We start from the raw sequence: 20,346 nt of genomic DNA on the forward strand, positions 1-20,346 counted from the left end.
CAGCCAGGAGTCTTTTTGGGAAAGATGCAACAAGTCTTTCACACCTGGATTTGGGGATCCTCTGCCATTCCTCCTTGCAGATCCTCTCCAGTTCTGTCAGGTTGGATGGTAAACGTTGGTGGACAGCCATTTTTAGGTCTCTCCAGAGATGCTCAATTGGGTTTAAGTCAGGGCTCTGTCTGGGCCATTCAAGAACAGTCACAGAGTTGTTGTGAAGCCACTCCTTCGTTATTTTAGCTGTGTGCTTAGGGTCATTGTCTTGTTGGAAGGTAAACCTTCGGCCCAGTCTGAAGTCCAGAGCACTCTGGAGAAGGTTTTTGTCCAGGATATCCCTGTACTTGGCCGCATTCATCTTTCCCTCGATTGCAACCAGTCGTCCTGTCCCTGCAGCTGAAAAACACCCCCACAGCATGATGCTGCCACCACCATGCTTCACTGTTGGGACTGTATTGGACAGGTGATGAGCAGTGCCTGGTTTTCTCCACACATACCGCTTATAATTAAGGCCAAAAAGTTCTATTTTGGTCTCATCAGACCAGAGAATCTTATTTCTCACCATCTTGGAGTCCTTCAGGTGTTTTTTAGCAAACTCCATGCGGGCTTTCATGTGTCTTACACTGAGGAGAGGCTTCCGTCGGGCCACTCTGCCATAAAGCCCCGACTGGTGGAGGGCTGCAGTGATGGTTGACTTTCTACAACTTTCTCCCATCTCCTGACTGCATCTCTGGAGCTCAGCCACAGTGATCTTTGGGTTCTTCTTTACCTCTCTCACCAAGGCTCTTCTCCCCCGATAGCTCAGTTTGGCCGGACGGCCAGCTCTAGGAAGAGTTCTGGTCGTCCCAAACGTCTTCCATTTGAGGATTATGGAAGCCACTGTGCTCTTAGGAAACCTTAAGTGCAGCAGAAATCTTTTTGTAACCTTGGCCAGATCTGTGCCTTGCTTCAGGCAGTTCCTTTGACCTCATGATTCTCATTTGCTCTGACATGCATTGTGATCTGGAAGGTCTTATATAGACAGGTGTGTGGCTTTCCTAATCAAGTCCAATCAGTATAATCAAACACAGCTGGACTCAAATGAAGGTGTAGAACCATCTCAAGGATGATCAGAAGAAATGGAAAGCATCTGAGTTAAATATATGAGTGTCACAGCAAAGGGTCTGAATACTTAGGACCATGTGATATTTCAGTTTTTCTTTTTTAATAAATCTGCAACAATGTGAACAATTCTGTGTTTTTCTGTCAGTATGGGGTGCTATGTGTACATTCACGAGGAAGAAGAATGAACTTAAATGATTTTAGCAAATGGCTGCAATATAACAAAGAGTGAAAAATTGAAAGGGGTCTGAATACTTTCCGTACCCACTGTATATACAGTATATGCTTTTATTTTCTTTAAAGCTTTACAGTATAGAGCCCACACTGCAAACTAAACACCAGGTGCAAGCAAAGTTAACATGCAAAAAAGTGAAGCACACCAAAACAGGCACAGGGTGTACGCATGGTCTTCCTCCCAAGAGAAAAGAACCCTGGACCTGGTCCTTGGGGCACAAGACTCCCCAGCCAAAACCAGATGGACCCCATTTTTCAAAGACATGGTGAAGCAGGGTCCACCCAAGTACATTGTGGGGCTTCCTGAAAAGGGAAACCCCTTGGGAGGAGGAGTACCTGGCCATAAGGTCATGTGCACTCCCCCTAATACTTTCAGGGCAAGTCAGAGGACCTACACCCTACTAATTGGGATTGAGTAAAATCCCATGTGCAAAAAGTGCAAAACATACAAACTTAAAACAGAGGAGGGGGTGAAATATAAATGCTTTGGTGCTACTTTAAAGTATAACTAAAGACAAAAACATTTTTTTTCTTTTTTTTTTTTTTTAGTTTAGAATAGAGTGGAGACTAAATAGAACACCTGTCAGGTTTTTATTTCTGTCTGTGCCCCATTAGGGAGATTCATCCCCTCTATTTGTCCAATTTAATGTTATCAACGAGAGTGAAAGTAAAAGAAAATCACAAATATTGGGTTGACACCAGAAAAGAAATAGAGGAGGAATCTTCCAAAAGGGACACTAGTCATGGTGATTTCCTCACTTTGAAGGGATTTCCTCTTACTTCCTGTTTTGACTATGACACAGGAAGTAAAGGGAAATCTCCCTAAATGGGACACAGATAGGAAAAAATAGTGTTACAACTAGGGATGCACCAATACCATTTTTTTTAGTACTCGCCGATACCTTTTACCGATACCTGCCAGCGACTGTTTTTTTTTCCAGCTGTCACCAATGATATAAAGCATTTTTTTAAACGTTGTCCTTTTTTTAATGTGAAACTTGTAAATATATTTTGAAAGTGTAAAAATATTAATGAACAAAGCAAACAAAAACAAAAAAAATTTTAATTATTAATAGTTTTGTTTATAAAATAGAAGTGAACAATAAAAATAAAAAAATCAGCAGGAAAAAAATAAGTAAATGGAGAAGGAGAATAAGGAGTTAGTTAGGGCTGATTAGAGTAAATTAAGGGTTAACAAGGGGCTAAACAGAAGAACATTTAATTTAAAAAACAAAAAACAACTTTTTTTTACTTGACGGTTTGCCTTAAAGCCTCCCAAAAGTGGAACTTCCGCTCATCTGCCCCTCCCCCTCCTGTGCCACATTTGGCACTCTTAAGGGGGGAGGGGGCAACGGGTACCTGTTTTTGACAGGTACCATTCACCACTTCCGGGAGACAGCGCCCTCCTCCTCCTTCCCCTGCCGCCAAGCCAATTAGAATGTGCAGCGCACTTCACGCATGAGCAGTAGGGAACCAGCTTTGAAGCCAAAAATCTTAATTTCCGGCTTCCCATAGAATAAAAGGCGGTGGCAGCAACTGACATCCGATCCGAAAATCGACTGGGGTACTGACATCGCGGGCTCCCTAGACAGGTAAGGGTCTTTTTATTAAAAGTCAGCAACTACAGCATTTGTAGCTGCTGACTTTTAATTTTTTTTTTTAACAGCTGGAACTCCTCTGCAGATTGAAGTTCCTCCCTTTGATCTCTAGATGAATAAACAGAAAGATACAAAATGAAACAATGTTTCTTTCTATTTTTCTGTTTTAGCAGGTGAGCAATGCTAATGATAAACATTGTCAGGCTGCTTTTTTATTTTTTTATTTTTTGACAGCTCCAAATGCTGGGACTTTTACAGGTACTTTTACTGATTCCAGGCCATCTTCCATTTTAAAATAAGGAAGGACATTTTATTCCTAAGACTAATTATTTTATTTGGACTTTTTTGATGCCATAATTTTGGGCTAATTCTATCTGAATTTATGAGTGCTGGAATTTTGAAGTTTATTTTATGTGAGAGGCATGTGTACCTTTTATTGCTAGTAGCTGGTGTATTGTACTTGCGCCGATCTTTTACTGAATTTTCCAAATGCCAGGACTTTGTTTACTCTTCAGCTGTCAACAGGGGAACCCCACTGACAGCTAAATGAGTCATCGGTTGTTAAGGATGCGGTGGCCCCACTCATTAACAACCAGTAATTGTTTGCTTTTTTTCATTTACATTTCAGCTGTCAGTGGGGGAATCCAGCTGACAGCTGAAAGAACCAAGCCTGAAAGTATCAGTTTCAGGTATCGGAGCACTTTTGCACAAGTACCGATACTCATACAAATGCTTAGTATCAGCATCAATACCGGTAGTTATAACTCTCTCTTACACTATACAACATGTAAAAAAAGTTGCTTTTAGTTCTAATTTAAAGTATAACTGAAGACAAAACATTTTCTTTAGTTTTAGATAGAGTTTTGAGGGATTAGGTCCCCTGTCAGTTTTTTTGCTGTCCGGCCCCTGTTAAGGAGATCCCCCCCTCTCTATTCATCCTGTTTACCATTATCAAGTGAAAGTAAAAGTAAAATCCCACATTTTGGGTTGTCCCCAGAAAAGTAATAGAGGGGAAATCTTCCAATGGGGACACTAGTTCTGGTGACCTGGGAGTCCCCAAGAAATGCCCTTAATTTGCAGAGATTTCCCCTCACTTCCTGCTATGGCTATGAAACAGGAAGTGAAGGGAAATATCCACAATGGGACACAGATTGCAAAAGAAAAATCCGGCAGGAGTTAGAACCCTCCCTTGCTCTATCCAAAATGAAAAAAAAAAAAGTTTTGCCTATAGTTTTACTTTAAGTCCTGCCTGGACATACACTTTAACCTACCAGCAGAAAATACATTTCTCTGTACCTCCCTAAATACAGGGGATTTCCCTAATGAGTATTACCTGTACCTGCCAGCTACGTGGAGTTTTTCCAGCTGATTGGCTCCATAGCCCTTGGATAATAGATAAAAGGGATTCCTTCTGCCGCTCTTCAGAATATAAATAAGCTCACCAAACTTTGTCAATGACACGGTCTGTTTCCACATCAGTACTGGCGCTTTAGGCAGGATCGGGCTCCAGAATTACCTTATGCCATTTTCCAAATTGCACTTCTTCTGGAGGAAAGTACTTTGTGTAAGTCTGGTCATTAAATCAACTCATTCATATAGGCGTCCTCCCTCGTATTGATGCCGGTTTAGGCAAGCAGAGAGTTTGTGTGCAAATCAATTTGGATTCTGATTTGAATGCATTTTTTACAGCGTTCTGCAGGTTAAATTTTAGGTGAAAGTGAGTAATCTATGAACGCCTGGGGACAACTTGACACCAGCTTCCAATCTCACCTGAACAAACTTCGGTCTCGTAGAGCAATGGCTTAATGCACTCGCTCCAACACAGATACAGCGTATTCTCGCATATCCCAAGATATAGAAACAGAGGCCAGCATTTGGAAAGTCATCATGTATAATAAAACTTAAAAAAAAAAACATATAACACCACAATATCACCTATTTCATATTCACGCCACATGTAATAGGTAATATTTTGGCGTTACAAGGTTCCACTTTTTTTGTCTTTAAGTTTAATCTGCGTATACTTTGCCTTTCCTGGTACCTCCTTTAAACACTTTTCAAAATGTTATTTCAATTCTTATATAAAACCCATGGGCATCCGCAGAACCTTTTTCAGTGGGGGCATCATTTTAGGGTCACCCATGCTCCGCCCCTTTTCAACAATGTCATGAAGGGGAGAGGCTTAGTCATTATGCTTAGAGTATTTATTTTTAAAGAGCAAACAGCAGCATTTATTTTTAAAGCATTTGTTAACCTTAAAAAAAAAACATGATCCTGTTCCCTTAAAGCATGTTATACAGCACAGTGTTTTTTTGTGTAATTTGGCCCTTTCTATCACCTAAAATACCTGACTGATCCTGCCTGGCTCTGTCCTCCCCTCTGTAAACTGACCACGGTATACTATGGCTGCTGAGCCCTGACACTGTGGTCAGTTTACGTGCCTCCGTCTTTACAAGTTTTCAGAGCGCCACTCGCCGCTCACGTTACTCGACGCATCTCCCCTTCTTTCCCCCTCCCCTCCTCCTCTCCTACCGACTGACATCAGTGAGGAATCCTTGGCCCCGCCCGCTGCAGGCAGTTGTCAGACGGGGAGAGGAGAGAGCTGACGGGTCACATGAGCGGTGCTCAGCCCTCTGAAAACTGGTAAAGAATGGCTTTTTTTTTTTTAAAACAAATACACAGGCACACAGGATTATTAAACAGACCACACAGGATGGTATAAAGTGGCTTAACAACCACTCAAAATGGGAAGTTGAGATTCCTAGGGGGGGGGGAGGGCATTTGCCCCCCCCCCCTTGCCCCTACCTGCGGATGCCCATGATAAAACCTTTTCATTTTGATCACACACCTTATTTTAGACTCAGTGATATTATCACTGGGACTCTGTGCTTCTCTAGTCCATGCAGGCAGATATAGCTGGTGGGAAGAGCCAGCAAAACCCTCCACATGGCTTCACATGCTGACAGTAAACATCACAGCACCCTACAACCCTTCTCAACCTTTTTGAGCACTGCTTCAAGTGCCCATACAAAGCTCCGCTACTAATCCACTACACCTGGCTGCCGGCATCTGAAGTGCCCACCCTAACCCTTTAAACAAAACTTAACTCAAGGATGTCACACTCCTGAACAGCCCATATGCTGTGTAAGCGAATAGAAAACAGCCTCAGCCTGGGCTCCTGACAGGCCACACCCCCATAATGCATTTCACCTCACCCACAAGGCTTAGTCATAGAGGTTATATGACTAACGCTTAAGGGGGCAAGGCCTGGAAACAGCCTGGGCTGAAGATGTATTACATTGGTGAAATTTCCCTTCACCCATAGATTGCCCCACAGACACAATAGGAAACAAGAGGATTTTTGCTCTCCAAAATAAGGGAACTCCCCTTACACAGTTGTCATTAAATCAAGTGCAAACCATTCCTGCTGGAAAACATCCTTTTTAGTCCTATTTTAGTGACAACATCTTTTAGATCCTCCCTCACTTTTAGTCCCAGTGACAATGGTCATTAGAACACATAGGGTAAATCTCCCCATGTCAGGAATGGCTTCACCTGCTGGTAGTACTGTGGCTCCAAGGCTGTAGTTCCAGTGTTCACCAGCTGGTGTCTCTTAGCAGCCAGCAGCTCGTACTAAGTAGTCACTTGATGCTGATTTCTGGGAGTATATTTAGCTATTCCTGTGCTACTCCTCCTTGCCTTGGTGTTTTGACCGTGTGTCCTTGACCTGTGTGCCTCATGACCTGCTACCCTGTTCCTGTCCGGGATCCTGATCCTTCACCCACCAGCTTGTTCTTGCTCCCAAGTACCCTTTCCCTGCCCCATCTGCCTGATCTTCAGTGTATGACCTCTGATACTGACTACTCCTTTAGGCTTACCCTGCCATCTGTATATAGGTAGCTCAGTTATCTGGTTTAGTTTCTTTATTGTAAATTATTCTCTCCCTCTCCACACAGTGACTGGGCTCCTCACCATGCCCCCCTCCACCTCCCTCCGGCGACACCTGACAACTATGACTGACAAGTAGGGGTAAGCGGCAGCTGTGTGCAAAGCGGGGAAGGTGGGGCCAGTGAGGTCAGAAGCAGGTGTTGGCCAGGGAGAGGATGTACCTAAGCAGAGCGGGAGGAGCATGGGGTGAGGAGAGAGAGGAGGAACGGAGAAGTCACCTAGGCGGAGTGGAGGGTGTGTGAGCAGAACAGGAACGGTAAAAAAACCTCATACAGATGGCGCCCCTCTAGAAAGGGCATCTGTAGGCACATTCCTACAGTGCCTATTGGGAAATCCGGCCCTGGTGGTGTGGGCTTCTAGGGATTAAAAAGGTGGCAAGGAGGTGGCAACACACTCTCCAAAAATGAACCCAAGGCAGACCTTTCTTGAGAGGGCCGATCCAAGAATAAAATATCCTAATTTAGGTTTTGCAAACACAGGCATCAGACTCAGAAGACAGCAAACCGAAAACAACCTTCTGCGCTGAGGTGTGTTGCTCTGACAACCAATGAATCACGCTATTCTTATTTCATAACCACTCTTTAAATATGCACTTTGCCTTGCTGCCCTCTTAGGACTGGGATAGACCAGAGTCACTTGTTGCAAAAGAACAAAAAATAGGGTGCACCAGCCTAGTGCTTTATCTTTTCACACCATTTATTGAACAAATTAACATAAATAATTATACTCACAAACCAACAGAGAGACTTGCTCAACATTACAAAAAAAAAAAAAAAACAGCCAGATCCACTCTGTGTCCTCTCTATCCCTGGGAAGTAGCAACATGGGACTGACGCGTTTTGAGTGGATCCCCACTTCATCAAATCAGGAATGATTTTACCATTAGGCATAGCATACATTTATAGACAGCAGAGGTATTTCCAATTACCCCCCCCCCCCCCCCCAATCATCATTACATATAGAGCTATCTCATATAAACTTTTTTCATACATTGTCACAATGTTCTAGGACAATGCAAAAGGGGTGATCCTTAGGGTTCCAGCAAAGGAATATCTGGCCCTGAAAAAAAAAGTATTGCATGCTTTTCCAAAAAAAATAGCCAATATTTGAGATGCTTTTACTTGGATTCACATTACCTGGCATGAGGAAAAAAAGAGCAGTTCAGACACAGCAGAAAAGAACACGCTACATTTGCTGAAACAAAGAAAAGAAAGGCAAAGCAAACCATTATGGTTTCCCTTAAATAGTCCTCATGAGCAGTCCAAGAATGCCTCGGGTGAACCATGCTCTGTATGCAATATGTGTTGAAACGCCCACTTGTAATCTGGGTAACAATTGGAAGACAAGTACAGAGCGTTCTGTAACAGGAAGTGCCCGAATAAGGACCTTCATTAACAAATCACCAGGTTGAATCTTGTGAGATGAGATTTTCGGGATTGGGTTTACGTCTACTTTATACGTATATGAAATTGTGTTAATTCAAACACAGTTCTGGATACACATCTGTCAAATAGGACAGATGGGGCAAAAAGTATTGATTTTCATGGATCTGCCCACTGTCCTAAAATTATGAATAATCCTCTTATTTTTAGGATATGTGAAGGAATGATATATGTGAATACCTTCTGTTCTAAGGAGGCTTTATTGTGATTCAGTTGGAGGGCTTTTTGATTCATTTAGTCGCTTTTCACTATAACCTGAATGGTATACTGTCTCATCAAAGTAAACCTGTGGCAAGGAAAATATATAGATTTAGGACAAGTGTTCCCGTAGATTATTGCTGGATAATGGCTGCAGATTAATCAGTATTATTTTTTTGACATATCGACACATGTCGTTGACCAGTATTGACAGTTTGGCTTTCTTTCTCATTAGGCTGTCTAAAAGAGTGACAGTCCTATAATAAGGAGAGGAGACCATGGCATTCCATTATTAACAGACCATCTTTCCATTAATGTCTTCCTACCTCTATGGTGCTGGAAGGTGACTTGATATAGACAGCAGCTGGAGCAAGTATCTCAATATTGGAAAGACCATTGCTGCCTGACATCTTTATCATCAGATTGTGCTTGATTTCAAGAGGTCCATGCAAAGATTCTCCTAAAGTAAAAAAAAAGAAATCAAATACAAAATTATTCATTCTACAGCAAACCTCTGGTCCATTCACTTATCTATCCTCTCTTTTTTCCTGAACTCTTCTCCACAAAATATTTAAGAAAATGCAAAGAATACGTAGCTTCACTTCCAGTGTCTTCGCCATATTAATGTAAATAAGTCAGGTCGGCAGCTGTAGTGCCTCCTGCATGTTTTATTATGTGAGTTGATTCAGATTTCCATTGTCAGCCCAGGCTGCATGGTTACACACCCCATGGGAATGTGTCATTGGGAGTCTGGGCTTAATAAGAAGTGTCCATTGCACTGGTGGCTGCTGTCCCAGTTGATATCCAAAGTCCTCTTCCATATATAGGTGGGTCCCCTGTTAGGTTGGATCATATCAACCTGGATGAGAACATGTGTTCTTTCCAACAGACTCGAACGGGCTCCATCACAAGATGGAGGAGAAACAGAATAGGATTAGAATGGACACGGATGTTACCAATGTGGCATCTATTTCCTTTCTGATCCGTCGCAGCAGGGGATCTGTCTATGGATCCCCTGATAAGTTAACATAGCAGTCCACTTTTGATGAGTCTTATTACAGGTCAGAAGTGGATTGAGGGAACACCCATTTAAAAGGTACCTAAAGGAAACCTAAATAACGTACTAAGAATACAACGAAGATTTAAACCCAGCAGGAGATAGAGGAGGGCCTGCTCATCATAACTTGCAGTCTAATAAGGAACCACAAATTATACAAAAGTATGAACTATTGAAGTGAGGGAACAGCTATGTTCAGTATACCAAAATAAATGAGAATTTTTCCATGCACTCATAAACTCATTAGATTGGATCTTCTTTGAACATTTATGAGAATGGAGTGAAATGCTTATTGGAGCCTAGGGCAGCATATACTCCTAAAAGGCCCTGAAGGAAATGTAAGTGGATCGGGGACATGGAGGTAATAAGTAAGAAGCAAGATAGAGCATGAACAAAACACAATCATTTTGGTCATAATTCAGCCAAATTAGATAAAACTGCATCTTAAAAAATGACTGTTATCATTGATATTAAATATCTCACCAACAATCAGGCCATGACCTTGAATATCGTAGAAGATATTCTCCACCACTGTAAAATGTGAAACTCCAGTCAGAATGCCACCTCGTGCAAAGGAATTCTTCACAATGGATCTCTGTATGTAAGAACCTGTATCAAGAGCAAAGAATGCAATATTATAACACAAACCCAAATGTTGAAGAATTTATTATACACACAGAAATAGACGGCAAAAAAAAGAATAAGTAGTCCTTTAAGTCTGCCCAGTTTTTTGTTTTTGTTTTTTGTTTGTTTTGTATAGATCTACAGTATCTCACAAAAGTAAGTACACCCTCACATTTTTGTAAATATTTTAATATATCTTTTCATGTGACAACACTGAAAAAATGACACTTTGCTACAATGTAAAGTAGTGAGTGCACAGCTTGAATAGCAGTGTAGATTGGCTGTCCCCTCAAAATAATTCAATACACAGCCATTAATGTCTAAACCGCTGGCAACAAAAGTAAGTCCACACCTTAGGGACAATGTCCAAATTGGGCCCAATTAGCCATTTTCCCTTCCCGGTGTCATTTGACTCGTTAGTCTTAAAAGGTCTCAGGTGTGAATGGGGAGCAGGTGTGTTAAATATTGTGTTATCACTCTCACTCTCTCATACTGGTCATTGGAAGTTCAACATGGCACCTCATGGCAAAGAACTCTCTGAGGATCTGAAAAAAAGAACTGTTGCTCTACATAAAGATGGCCTAGGCTATAAGAAGATTGCCAAGACCCTGAAACTGAGCTGCAGCACAGTGACCAAGACCATACAGTGGTACAACAAAACAGGTTCCACTCAGAACAGGCCTCACCATGTTCAACCAAAGAAGTTGAGTGCATGTGCTCAGCGTCATATCCAGAGGTTAGGCGCTCCAGTAGACGTCTGATGATGAAACGCGTAGGGCAGAGCTACGTACGCCACACGTCACTTCCAGTCTGAGTGGTTCGGAGCCGTGGAACGCGGAAGCGGAAGCGTCCTGGCGTCCTATCTACGGCTGATGTGATCTGTCCGAAGTGTAAGTTTTATCTGCACTTGCTACTGTACATTATATGGATTGCTACGCTATTGGGGTCCCGTATCTTTTTGCTTGAGCACCGCAAATTAATACATCTTTAGGGAGGTAGCTCCCAACGTGGTCTGCCGGGCTGAAGGAACCCCTAGCTTTGGATTGGATTTTTTTCCTCTGTGGCTACATATCCATTTCTCTGGCCCAGAAGAGGATTACCGGGTGAGAGTGTTACCAATTGGTTGCTATCTTTGGGCACCTCACTCACAATACACTTTGTGTTTGAACTTTCACTTATTCACCATTATCTATTACACCTGTAGGGTGTGCTTTTAATATAATAAAATATTTGGCATACTGTTATTGATATTGCATTTTTTGCACATTTTTCACTGGCACTTTATATGTTATCAGTTTTATATTTTTTAAACATATGAGCAGTCACGTATAGCACATTATTTATTTGTCACTGTGCACTTTCGTTCCCCTCGGGGGGTGTTTTCTAATTCACCTCCTGCACTAAGCACTTTAGTAAGTTTCTTTGGGTGCACATACACTTATATAGGGGTTACCATTCCCCCCTTTTTTTATAGAAACTGCTCAAACAGGTAGCGCTGTATACAAACTTTTTTCCTTTTGACATACATCTTGCCCTTGGTTCTCCAGGGGTTGGTTTGTGGCCGCTTACACCTGTATTTTACAAAAATCCTTTACACTTGAGATATTCCGTAGCGCTGGTCACCTTTATTGTTTATATCCAGAGGTTGTCTTTGCGAAATAGACGTATGAGTGCTGCCAGCATTGCTGTAGAGGTTGAAGGGGTGGGGGGTCAGCCTGTCAGTGCTCAGACCATACGCCGCACACTGCATCAAATTGGTCCGCATGGCTTTCGTCCCAGAAGGAAGCCTCTTCTAAAGATGATGCACAAGAAAGCCCACAAACAGTTTGCTGAAGACAAGCAGACTAAGGACATGGGTTACTGGAACCATGTCTTGTGGCCTGATGAGACCAAGATAAACTTTTTGGTTCAGATGGTGTCAAGCATGTGTGGCGGCAACCAGCTGAGGAGTACAAAGACAAGTGTGTCTTGCTTACAGTCAAGCATGGTGGTGGGAGTGTCATGGTCTGAGGCTCCATAAGTGCTGCTGGCACTGGGGAGCAGGGGCGTACCGTGGGGTTGGCCAGAATGGCGCCCACCAGGGGCGCAGGCCGAGGGGGTGCGGAAAAACACTGGCATTGTAGTGTAGAAGCAGTGACTTACTGCTCCTGCCGATCCTCCGTTAAGCCTGCGCCCCCCGGGCCCCGCGGCTGGCGCCCCCCCCCCCGCCCGCTCCGCTCCACTCCAATCCCGGAAGCCGCCCGGAGCTCGCTGTCCACTGTCCAGACTGTCTGTTACTGTGTGTGTCGGAGGCTCGGTGCGATGGGCGGGCCGGCGGCTCCCCTCGCCACAGGGCTCCGCCCACATAACTCGTCATCAGCAGGCTCCTAGCTCCAGGCTCAGCAGGCTGCCTGGTGGAGGATGAATGCTGCACTCTCTCTGGCAGTGAGTGACAGAATGACAGAAGCTTAGCTGGCTGGCTCCAGGTACCATTAGAACTTAAAGAAGAAGACATTTTTTAAAATTCATTGTAGAGTAGACCATAATATATATGATATACAGAATGTGGTCTCTATACTGCACTATATATATATGTAGAGGAGGCCACATTGTGTGTGTGTGTATATATATATATATATATATATATATATATATATATATAGTGCAGTATAGAGGATGCCATATCCTGTGTGTGTATATATTATATATATATATATATATATATATATATATATATATATATATATATATATATATATATATATAGTGCATTATAGAGGAGGCCACATCCTGTATATATATAATATTAACACACAGGATATGGCATCCTCTATACTGCACTATATATATATATATATATATATATATATATATATATATACTTTGGCGCAGTGGTGGGCTTAAGCACGATATGGCCATATGGTGGGACTAAATCCCCATTTTTATTTATGGATTGTCTCCATATTTGATAGTCATTTCTTTTGCATGTGTGCGCTATTCTTTTTTAATATATATATATATATATATATATATATATATATATACACACACAGGATATGGCATCCTCTATACTGCACTATATATATAGTGCAGCATAGAGGATGGCATATCCTGTGTGTGTATATATATATATATATATATATATATATACAGGATGTGGCCTCCTCTATAATGCACTATATATATAATATATACACACAGGATATGGCATCCTCTATACTGCACTAAATATATGTATATATATATATATATATATATATATATATATATATATATATATACACACACACAGGATGTGGACTGGCCTCCTCTATACTGCACTCTGCTCCGTACATCCGCATGTCATCCCATCCGTTTGCGGATGATATACGGACATAATGCATGTCTATGGGCATTGCGGATGTCAGCGGATGACACCGCTGACATCCGATTTTGCATCCGTTCCATTTTTTAAACAGAACAAAAATAGGGTTCTGTTCCAAAAAACGGAACATCCACTGACATGGTCCAATGGTCATCCACTGACATCTGCAATGCCATTGACATACATTATCTCCGTGTATCACCCGCAAAAAAATAGGATGATATACGGACATGCGGAACACCCGTGTGAAAGGGCCCTTGCTCTTTAATGATGGGGCGGGGGGGGGCGCCGATACAGCTTCTCGCCAAGGGCGCTGGAGACCCTAGGTACGCCTCTGCTGGGGAGCTACAGTTCATTGAGGGAATTATGAATGCTAACATGTACTGTGATACCGAAGCAGAGCATGATCCCCTCCCTTCGGAGACTGGGCCGTAGGTCAGTATTCCAACATGATAACGACCCCAAACACACCTCCAAGACAACCACTGCCTTGCTAAAGAAGCTGAGGGTAAAGGTGATTGACCACTGTCTTGCTAAAGAAGCGGAGGGTAAAGGTGATTGACTGGCCAAGCATTTCTCCAGACCTAAACCCTATTGAGCATCTGTGGGGCATCCTCAAAAAAAAAAGGTGGAGGAGCACAAGGTCTCTAACATCCACCAGTTCCGTGATGTCTTCATGGAGGAGTGGAAGAGGACTCCAGTGGCAACCTGTGAAGCTCTGGTGAACTCCATGCCCAAGAGGGTTAAGGCAGTACTGGAAAATAATGGTGGCCACTTAAAATATTGACACTTTGGGCCCAATTTGGACATTGTCACTTAGGGGTGTACTCACTTTTGTTGCCAGCGGTTTAGACATTAATGGCTGTGTGTTGAGTTATTTTGAGGGGACAGAAAATTTACATTGTTATACAAGCTGTACACTCACTACTTTACATTGTAGCAAAGTGTCATTTCTTCAGTGTTGTCACATGAAAAGATATAATAAAATATTTACAAAAATGTGAGGAGTGCACTTACTTTTGTGAGATACTATGTTTGTCCCAAGCATGTTTGAAGTCACTTACTGTTGACTGACTCATTACCAGTGTTGGAAGTCTATTCCAGGCATCATCTACCCTTTTAGTAAAATAACAATTTCTAAGTTTAGTTTTGTACTTCCTCTGTGCTAGTTTGAGGTAATGTCCCCATGTTCTTGATCTTGGCTTCATATTGAAAAAACTGGTATAACACAAATGCAGTGATTAAGACGTCATTAAAGTCAAACATATAAAAAAGCAGCTTTAAGCGAAAAATTCAAAAAAGTGCAGAACCACACAGAAAGGTGCTGGGAAGGATCTGCCACCAGAGAAAAGAGTTCATACTGACCCTTACCACAAAGGATGGACTACTGGTTAAAGAGTAGTCAATAAAGCTTAGACATGTCTCAATCCAACTCTGCACAGTTATGGCATAAATGATCTTTAGTATACCGGCATGATCCACCATATATAGGCTCTCACATAGGATGTATGTAGGGATAAGTAAGAATGAACTTCATTGAACAGTATTACTCACAAACAATGTATTTATAAGAACTAAGGTACTTACAAACAGAAGCATTAAAAGGGCATGTAGTTCCTCATGATCTAGCTAGTGTTTTCAAACAACAGTATGGCCGACTATCCAGTGTGGCGACGTCACGTAACCTGGCTGCTCCCGACGTGTTTCGTCACAAACAGACCTCATTAGGGGCGTGGTCACGTATGTGCCTATCCCTGAATTTATATGATAGTGCCCCAGAAGTGAAAACAAAACTATAAACATAATGGAGACCCAGAAAGTAATCAACAAGGTGGCCCCAGAAGTGATGCAGTTGCATTCCAGAAGGCGGGTGTAACGCTTCGCCACACCGGAAATTACATAGATGCGCCTAGAGCCGAATTAATATCAGTAAGAGTGTGTCAGAAGTGACGCAGATGTGTTCCAGGGGCAGACATGTCATGACACCAAAACCAAAACTTATGCAAGTGCGTTCCATATGGAAAACAACAACATCTGGTAAACTCATACAAATGAGTTCCATAGGGAAAGTACAACATCCTGCAAAACTCTAAACGGGAAAATTATAATACTGGATGTAACAACATCAAAAAATCTAATGGATAATATATAAATAACATTGACTGGCAAGTATTAAAGGCACACCAGAACGAATGAAATAGAATTTTTAAAAAAGAGAATAAAATATATGATGTGCCATATCCCTCAATAGAGGACATTGGTACCGCCATCTCATGGCTGGAAACAGCAGCTGCTAAACACATGTGACAAAAATGCTACATATTCGCAGGCATAATAAACATATACATATGAAAAATATTATAATATAAAATAATTCAGATAAAACACACTTTTTTGGATTTTTCTCTTAAAGCTGATTTTTTATACGTTGGACTTTAATGATGTCTTCAGCACTACATTTGTGTTATACAATTTTTTATGTTCCTTGAACAGGAGAATTGTGTTAGTAGCTTTGACAATCTTATTATATTTGTTTGTTTGTCTATTAGCGCAGGTGATTTCTTGGTTTTATGTTGAAAAACTGCCCTCTTGAATCCTATTTACTCCCTTGATGTATTTAAAGGTTTCTATCATGTCTCCCCTTTCCCTTTTTTCCCATAGGCTGTACATAATAAGCACTTCCTGCATAAATGCGGTCTCTCGGCGGGTGGGCCTGTGTAAAAACTTACTGTGCTGAGCGCTCCCTGCACAGTAGCCGGTGGAGATCCAAAAGTTCTGAATCCATCCTTGCTTTTAGGAGCCTTCTAAACATGTGATCGCTGTAACAGCTAATCACAGCAGTCACATGACCCGTATGCCAGCCTCCACCTCCCATCTTTAAGAACTCTTTAAGGGCTGGGAGGCAGTCGGCGTGAAGGTATTAGGTTCCTGAAGTCTCTCTTGATATGTGTTATACCACAGGTCTTTTACCATTTATATTACTGGTCTCTGGCCTTGTTATATCTTATCAATATCTTTTTGGGAGGTCTCCAGAACTGGACACAGTATTCTAAATGAGGTCTCAATAAATATCTATATGGGGGAATGATGACCTAATTCCTCCTGTTGGTGACCCCTCTGGTGATGCATCATAGAATTCAATTCGCATTTTTCACTGCCTGGCCACAATGTTCGCAATTTTGCAATCATCTGTAACAAGTACCCCCAAATCTGTTTCCTCTGTAGTGCCAACACTGTACCCCCAAAGTTGTACTCTATCAAGGGATTAATTTTCCATAAATTCATTATTTTACATTTAGAAACAATGAACTGCAGTTGCCACTGCTTTGACCAATCTTCAAAGAAATCACGTTCCATGTTACAGACACCTCCAGGGATATGAACCCTTTTAAACATCTTTGTGTCATCAGCAAAAGGACATACCTTACCCAACAAACCTTTCCACTGAATCACACAAGGGCTAAGTCCTAGCTTGTACAACTTTTGTATTAGATCATTATGTGGAACTTTATCAAATGATTTGCTGAAATCAAGATAGGCTAGACACATGACCTGATGTCTCCTGGCCATGGCCAACTGAGTTTGAGCTTTGAGTTGCTTTATAGGCACAAGTTGTCACTGGGACAGGAAGTGAGGGGAAATCACAGCAATTACATCAAAAAGTAATTAAGCCAAAGCTAAATAAAAATAAAATAATAATACATTATTATTTGAGTGCAAAGTCAATTTGTGCAAATTGTTTGAAAATGACCACATCTGTATGTGAATGCTGTCTGATACCCAAGTTTGGATCTTTAGAACATAGCAAATGAATTGCTCCAGTATAACTTGTGGGGTTTATTCATATTACAACATGCTTGCTATTGCAGGGTTTAATCTAGTGACATTTCTCCATGTGCTTTCAAAACAGGTTCTGCCTACATTGTTGGAATTTTGAGTTGTTCTTGGAATGTGGAACTGCAACTGAAAGGCTTTGTGGTGGAATCATTGCTTAAGAAATTTAATATTTCTTCAGTATATAGTATAATATCCGTTAACTACTGCTGATGTTACAATCTAACGTCCCTGACCAATATCATACATGTACGTACAATCTAAGGACAGTGTGGTCAGAAGCTGTTTATCCTCCAGTATGTTTCTGAAATGTAAAGTAAAGAGAACAACGAGGGGAGGCCAATGCAAAATTGGAGAACTATACACATTGCATGTGGATAGTGTGCCATGGGGGAACACAGTACAGTATTGTAAGGCCATAGCATTTGACATTAACCACTTAAGCCCCGGAAGATTTTACCCCCTTCCTGACCAGGGGGTATTTTGCGATTCGGCACTGCGTGACTTTAACGGACAAGTGCGCGGTCGTGCGACGCTGTACCTAAACAAATTTGACGTCCTTTTTTCCCCACAAACAGAGCTTTCTTTTGGTGGTATTTGATCACCTGTGCGATTTTTCGATCATGCGCTATAAACAAAAAAAGAGCGTCAATTTTGCAAAAATAACAATATTTTTCAAATTTTTTTAACATTTTCGGCCAATTTGTTGTATGCTACATATGTTTGGTAAAAAAAAATCGCAAAAAGCGTATTTTTATTGGTTTGCGCAAAAGTTATTGCATTTACTAACTAAGGGAAAGATTTTTGTTGTTTTTTTTTTTAACGAGTAATGGCGGCGATCTGCGATTTTTTTTTTTGCGGGACTGCGACATTGGGGCGGACAGATCGGACCCTTGACTGACATTTTTGACACTTTTGGGGTTACCAGTGACATTTCTACAGTAATCAGTGCTATACATATGCACTGTTACTGTAAAATGACACTGGTAGTGAAGGGGTTAACTTTTTTGAGAGGGAGGGGTGGTGTGTGTCCCTAGGGGCGTGATTCTAACTGTGATTGGCTGTGGCTTGAGCTGTAGGAACAGTGATCAACGGTCCTACATAGTAGAACCGTATGATCACCATTCCTACACAGGGGAGAATGACAGGTGGCTTGTTTACATCAGCCACCTGCCTTTCTCCCTCTCCACCCGACGATCGCGAGTGACCGGCAGACATCGGGTCCGCAGGTCACACACGCGGGGGAGTCAGTGACCGTGTGGGAGCGTGCCTCCGGTGGCGCGCGCTCGCGCCCCAGAGCCTCACAGGCTAGTGACGTACCCATACGTCACTTTGCCTGTGAGGGGCTGACCGCCGCAGTATATGTACTTGCGGCGGTCGGCAAGTGGTTAAAGCCAGCTATTAACATGAGGTGACAGTCATCCAATCCGACTTTTTTTTTTTTTGGCTGCTGCTCCCCTTTATATAGGTATCAAAATGAAGTTTAGCTTTGATTACAGTTATACATCCAACCACTCTCCCAATCCTTGGGCATCTTTTACCAATATGCATATTTATTGCATAAATCAAAGTTTTTCTGTTGTTATTTACTTATGGTGCCATAGTTTCATACCGAACAGTGGGACATTGCCAATAATATTTATAGCACCAAGGGGCTTATTGAAAGCCTGGCCCATGTGGAGGAACTGGACTCCAGATATGCGGATACGATTCGACTCATTTTCAAAAGCTTGTGTCACGAAAACCAAACCCAAATCTTGAGATCCCAAAACTTTCTCACTTCTGTCATAGGGACACTCAGAAATATCTAAACAGAAATAAAAGAAAAAAAGAACAAATAGAACATGTTACTTGTATGTATATACAGAATAATCACATTTACTGCTATACATTCAGTAACTAGTAGAATTAAATAGCAGTACATATGGGGCTACGGTGAGACCTAGGGCCCAAACAGGTCCCCATAGTATCCCCATTATTATCAATGTGCATGACCAAAAGTTTCTGTTATGCATTGTAAGTGCTCTAGGAAATTATCATAAAGATGCTAATCTACTAGTTTTACTATGACTAGTTCTAAGCCCCGTACCCACGATCAGAATATCATACAAAAGATACAGCTTTAGAAGCGGTCGTACAATAATCTGATTGATAGTACACAGCTTTCGTCCAAAAGTTTACGAACCGGCAAACACAAACATTTTTCTTGTATGATACCAGATCATATGATCACCGTTTAATCTGTATAGTTTTTGGCTAAAAATGCAGAGAATTTTTGTACTTTAGTAAGCTATTCGACGACCATTCATCTGACAATCTCATCGTGTGTACTAGCCTTTAGAATCTGATCTTAAAGTGGAGCCTTGTGGCTTCACAGCCAGTTTCCTAATGTGCATGTGCGAATCACACTGTGCTTTCCAATGGTTCCCCCCCCCCCCCCCCCTCCATCAAGGTGCTAATTGTGACACCGGAGGGGGGGGGGCAGACAAGTTGAGCTTCCCCTTTTGGGTGGAGCTCCACTTTAATCTCTCATTGCTTCTGTTCACATTTTTGGATCTTGGTTACTAATTCCTGTCTAAGTCCTGCCATGACCTTGTGCCTGGTTTCTGAATGCTCTTGTTTATCTCCGGCCTTGGCTTGACTGCCTTTCCACCTTTACATTTTGACACTTTGCCTGGTCACCACAGGGGCAGGACCAAAGTTTGAAATCTGGGAGCTGACCCACAGCTAATGCCAACCCTCTTTGTGGGATTAGGGCCAGGTATTAGACCCTGTCCCATGGCATTAAACCACACCTACCACTTGGGACACATACAATCATCCAATATTTATGAGATCGTAGTTTAGGGTCTATCCAAACTTTTACTATAGAAAACAGGCCTGGGAGCTGACATCTCAATATTATAGTGTTATGTGACCTCATACATCCTGGGAACGGCTGGAAAGTCAGCCTGAGGAAAGCTATAGAAGTAA

At 41.9% G+C, this 20,346-nt stretch overlaps 1 protein-coding gene across 3 annotated transcripts in view; it reads right to left on the bottom strand.

Moving 5' to 3' along the window:
- PKHD1 (PKHD1 ciliary IPT domain containing fibrocystin/polyductin) overlaps window positions 1-20,346 on the bottom strand; it is a 1,006,139-nt gene that overhangs the window by 493,299 nt on the left and 492,494 nt on the right. For all 3 annotated transcript variants that reach the window (XM_082249887.1, XM_082249888.1, XM_082249886.1), the window contains exons 40-42: window positions 18,986-19,180; window positions 10,056-10,181; window positions 8,842-8,975 (exon numbers count right to left, since the gene is read on the bottom strand). In XM_082249887.1, coding sequence (XP_082106013.1) covers window positions 8,842-8,975; window positions 10,056-10,181; window positions 18,986-19,180 — 455 coding nt within the window. The remainder of the gene's footprint in view (window positions 1-8,841; window positions 8,976-10,055; window positions 10,182-18,985; window positions 19,181-20,346) is intronic.

The sequence above is a fragment of the Pelophylax lessonae genome (assembly GCF_965119305.1).
Source record: "Pelophylax lessonae genome assembly, chromosome: 3".
Taxonomy (NCBI): Eukaryota; Metazoa; Chordata; class Amphibia; order Anura; family Ranidae; genus Pelophylax; species Pelophylax lessonae.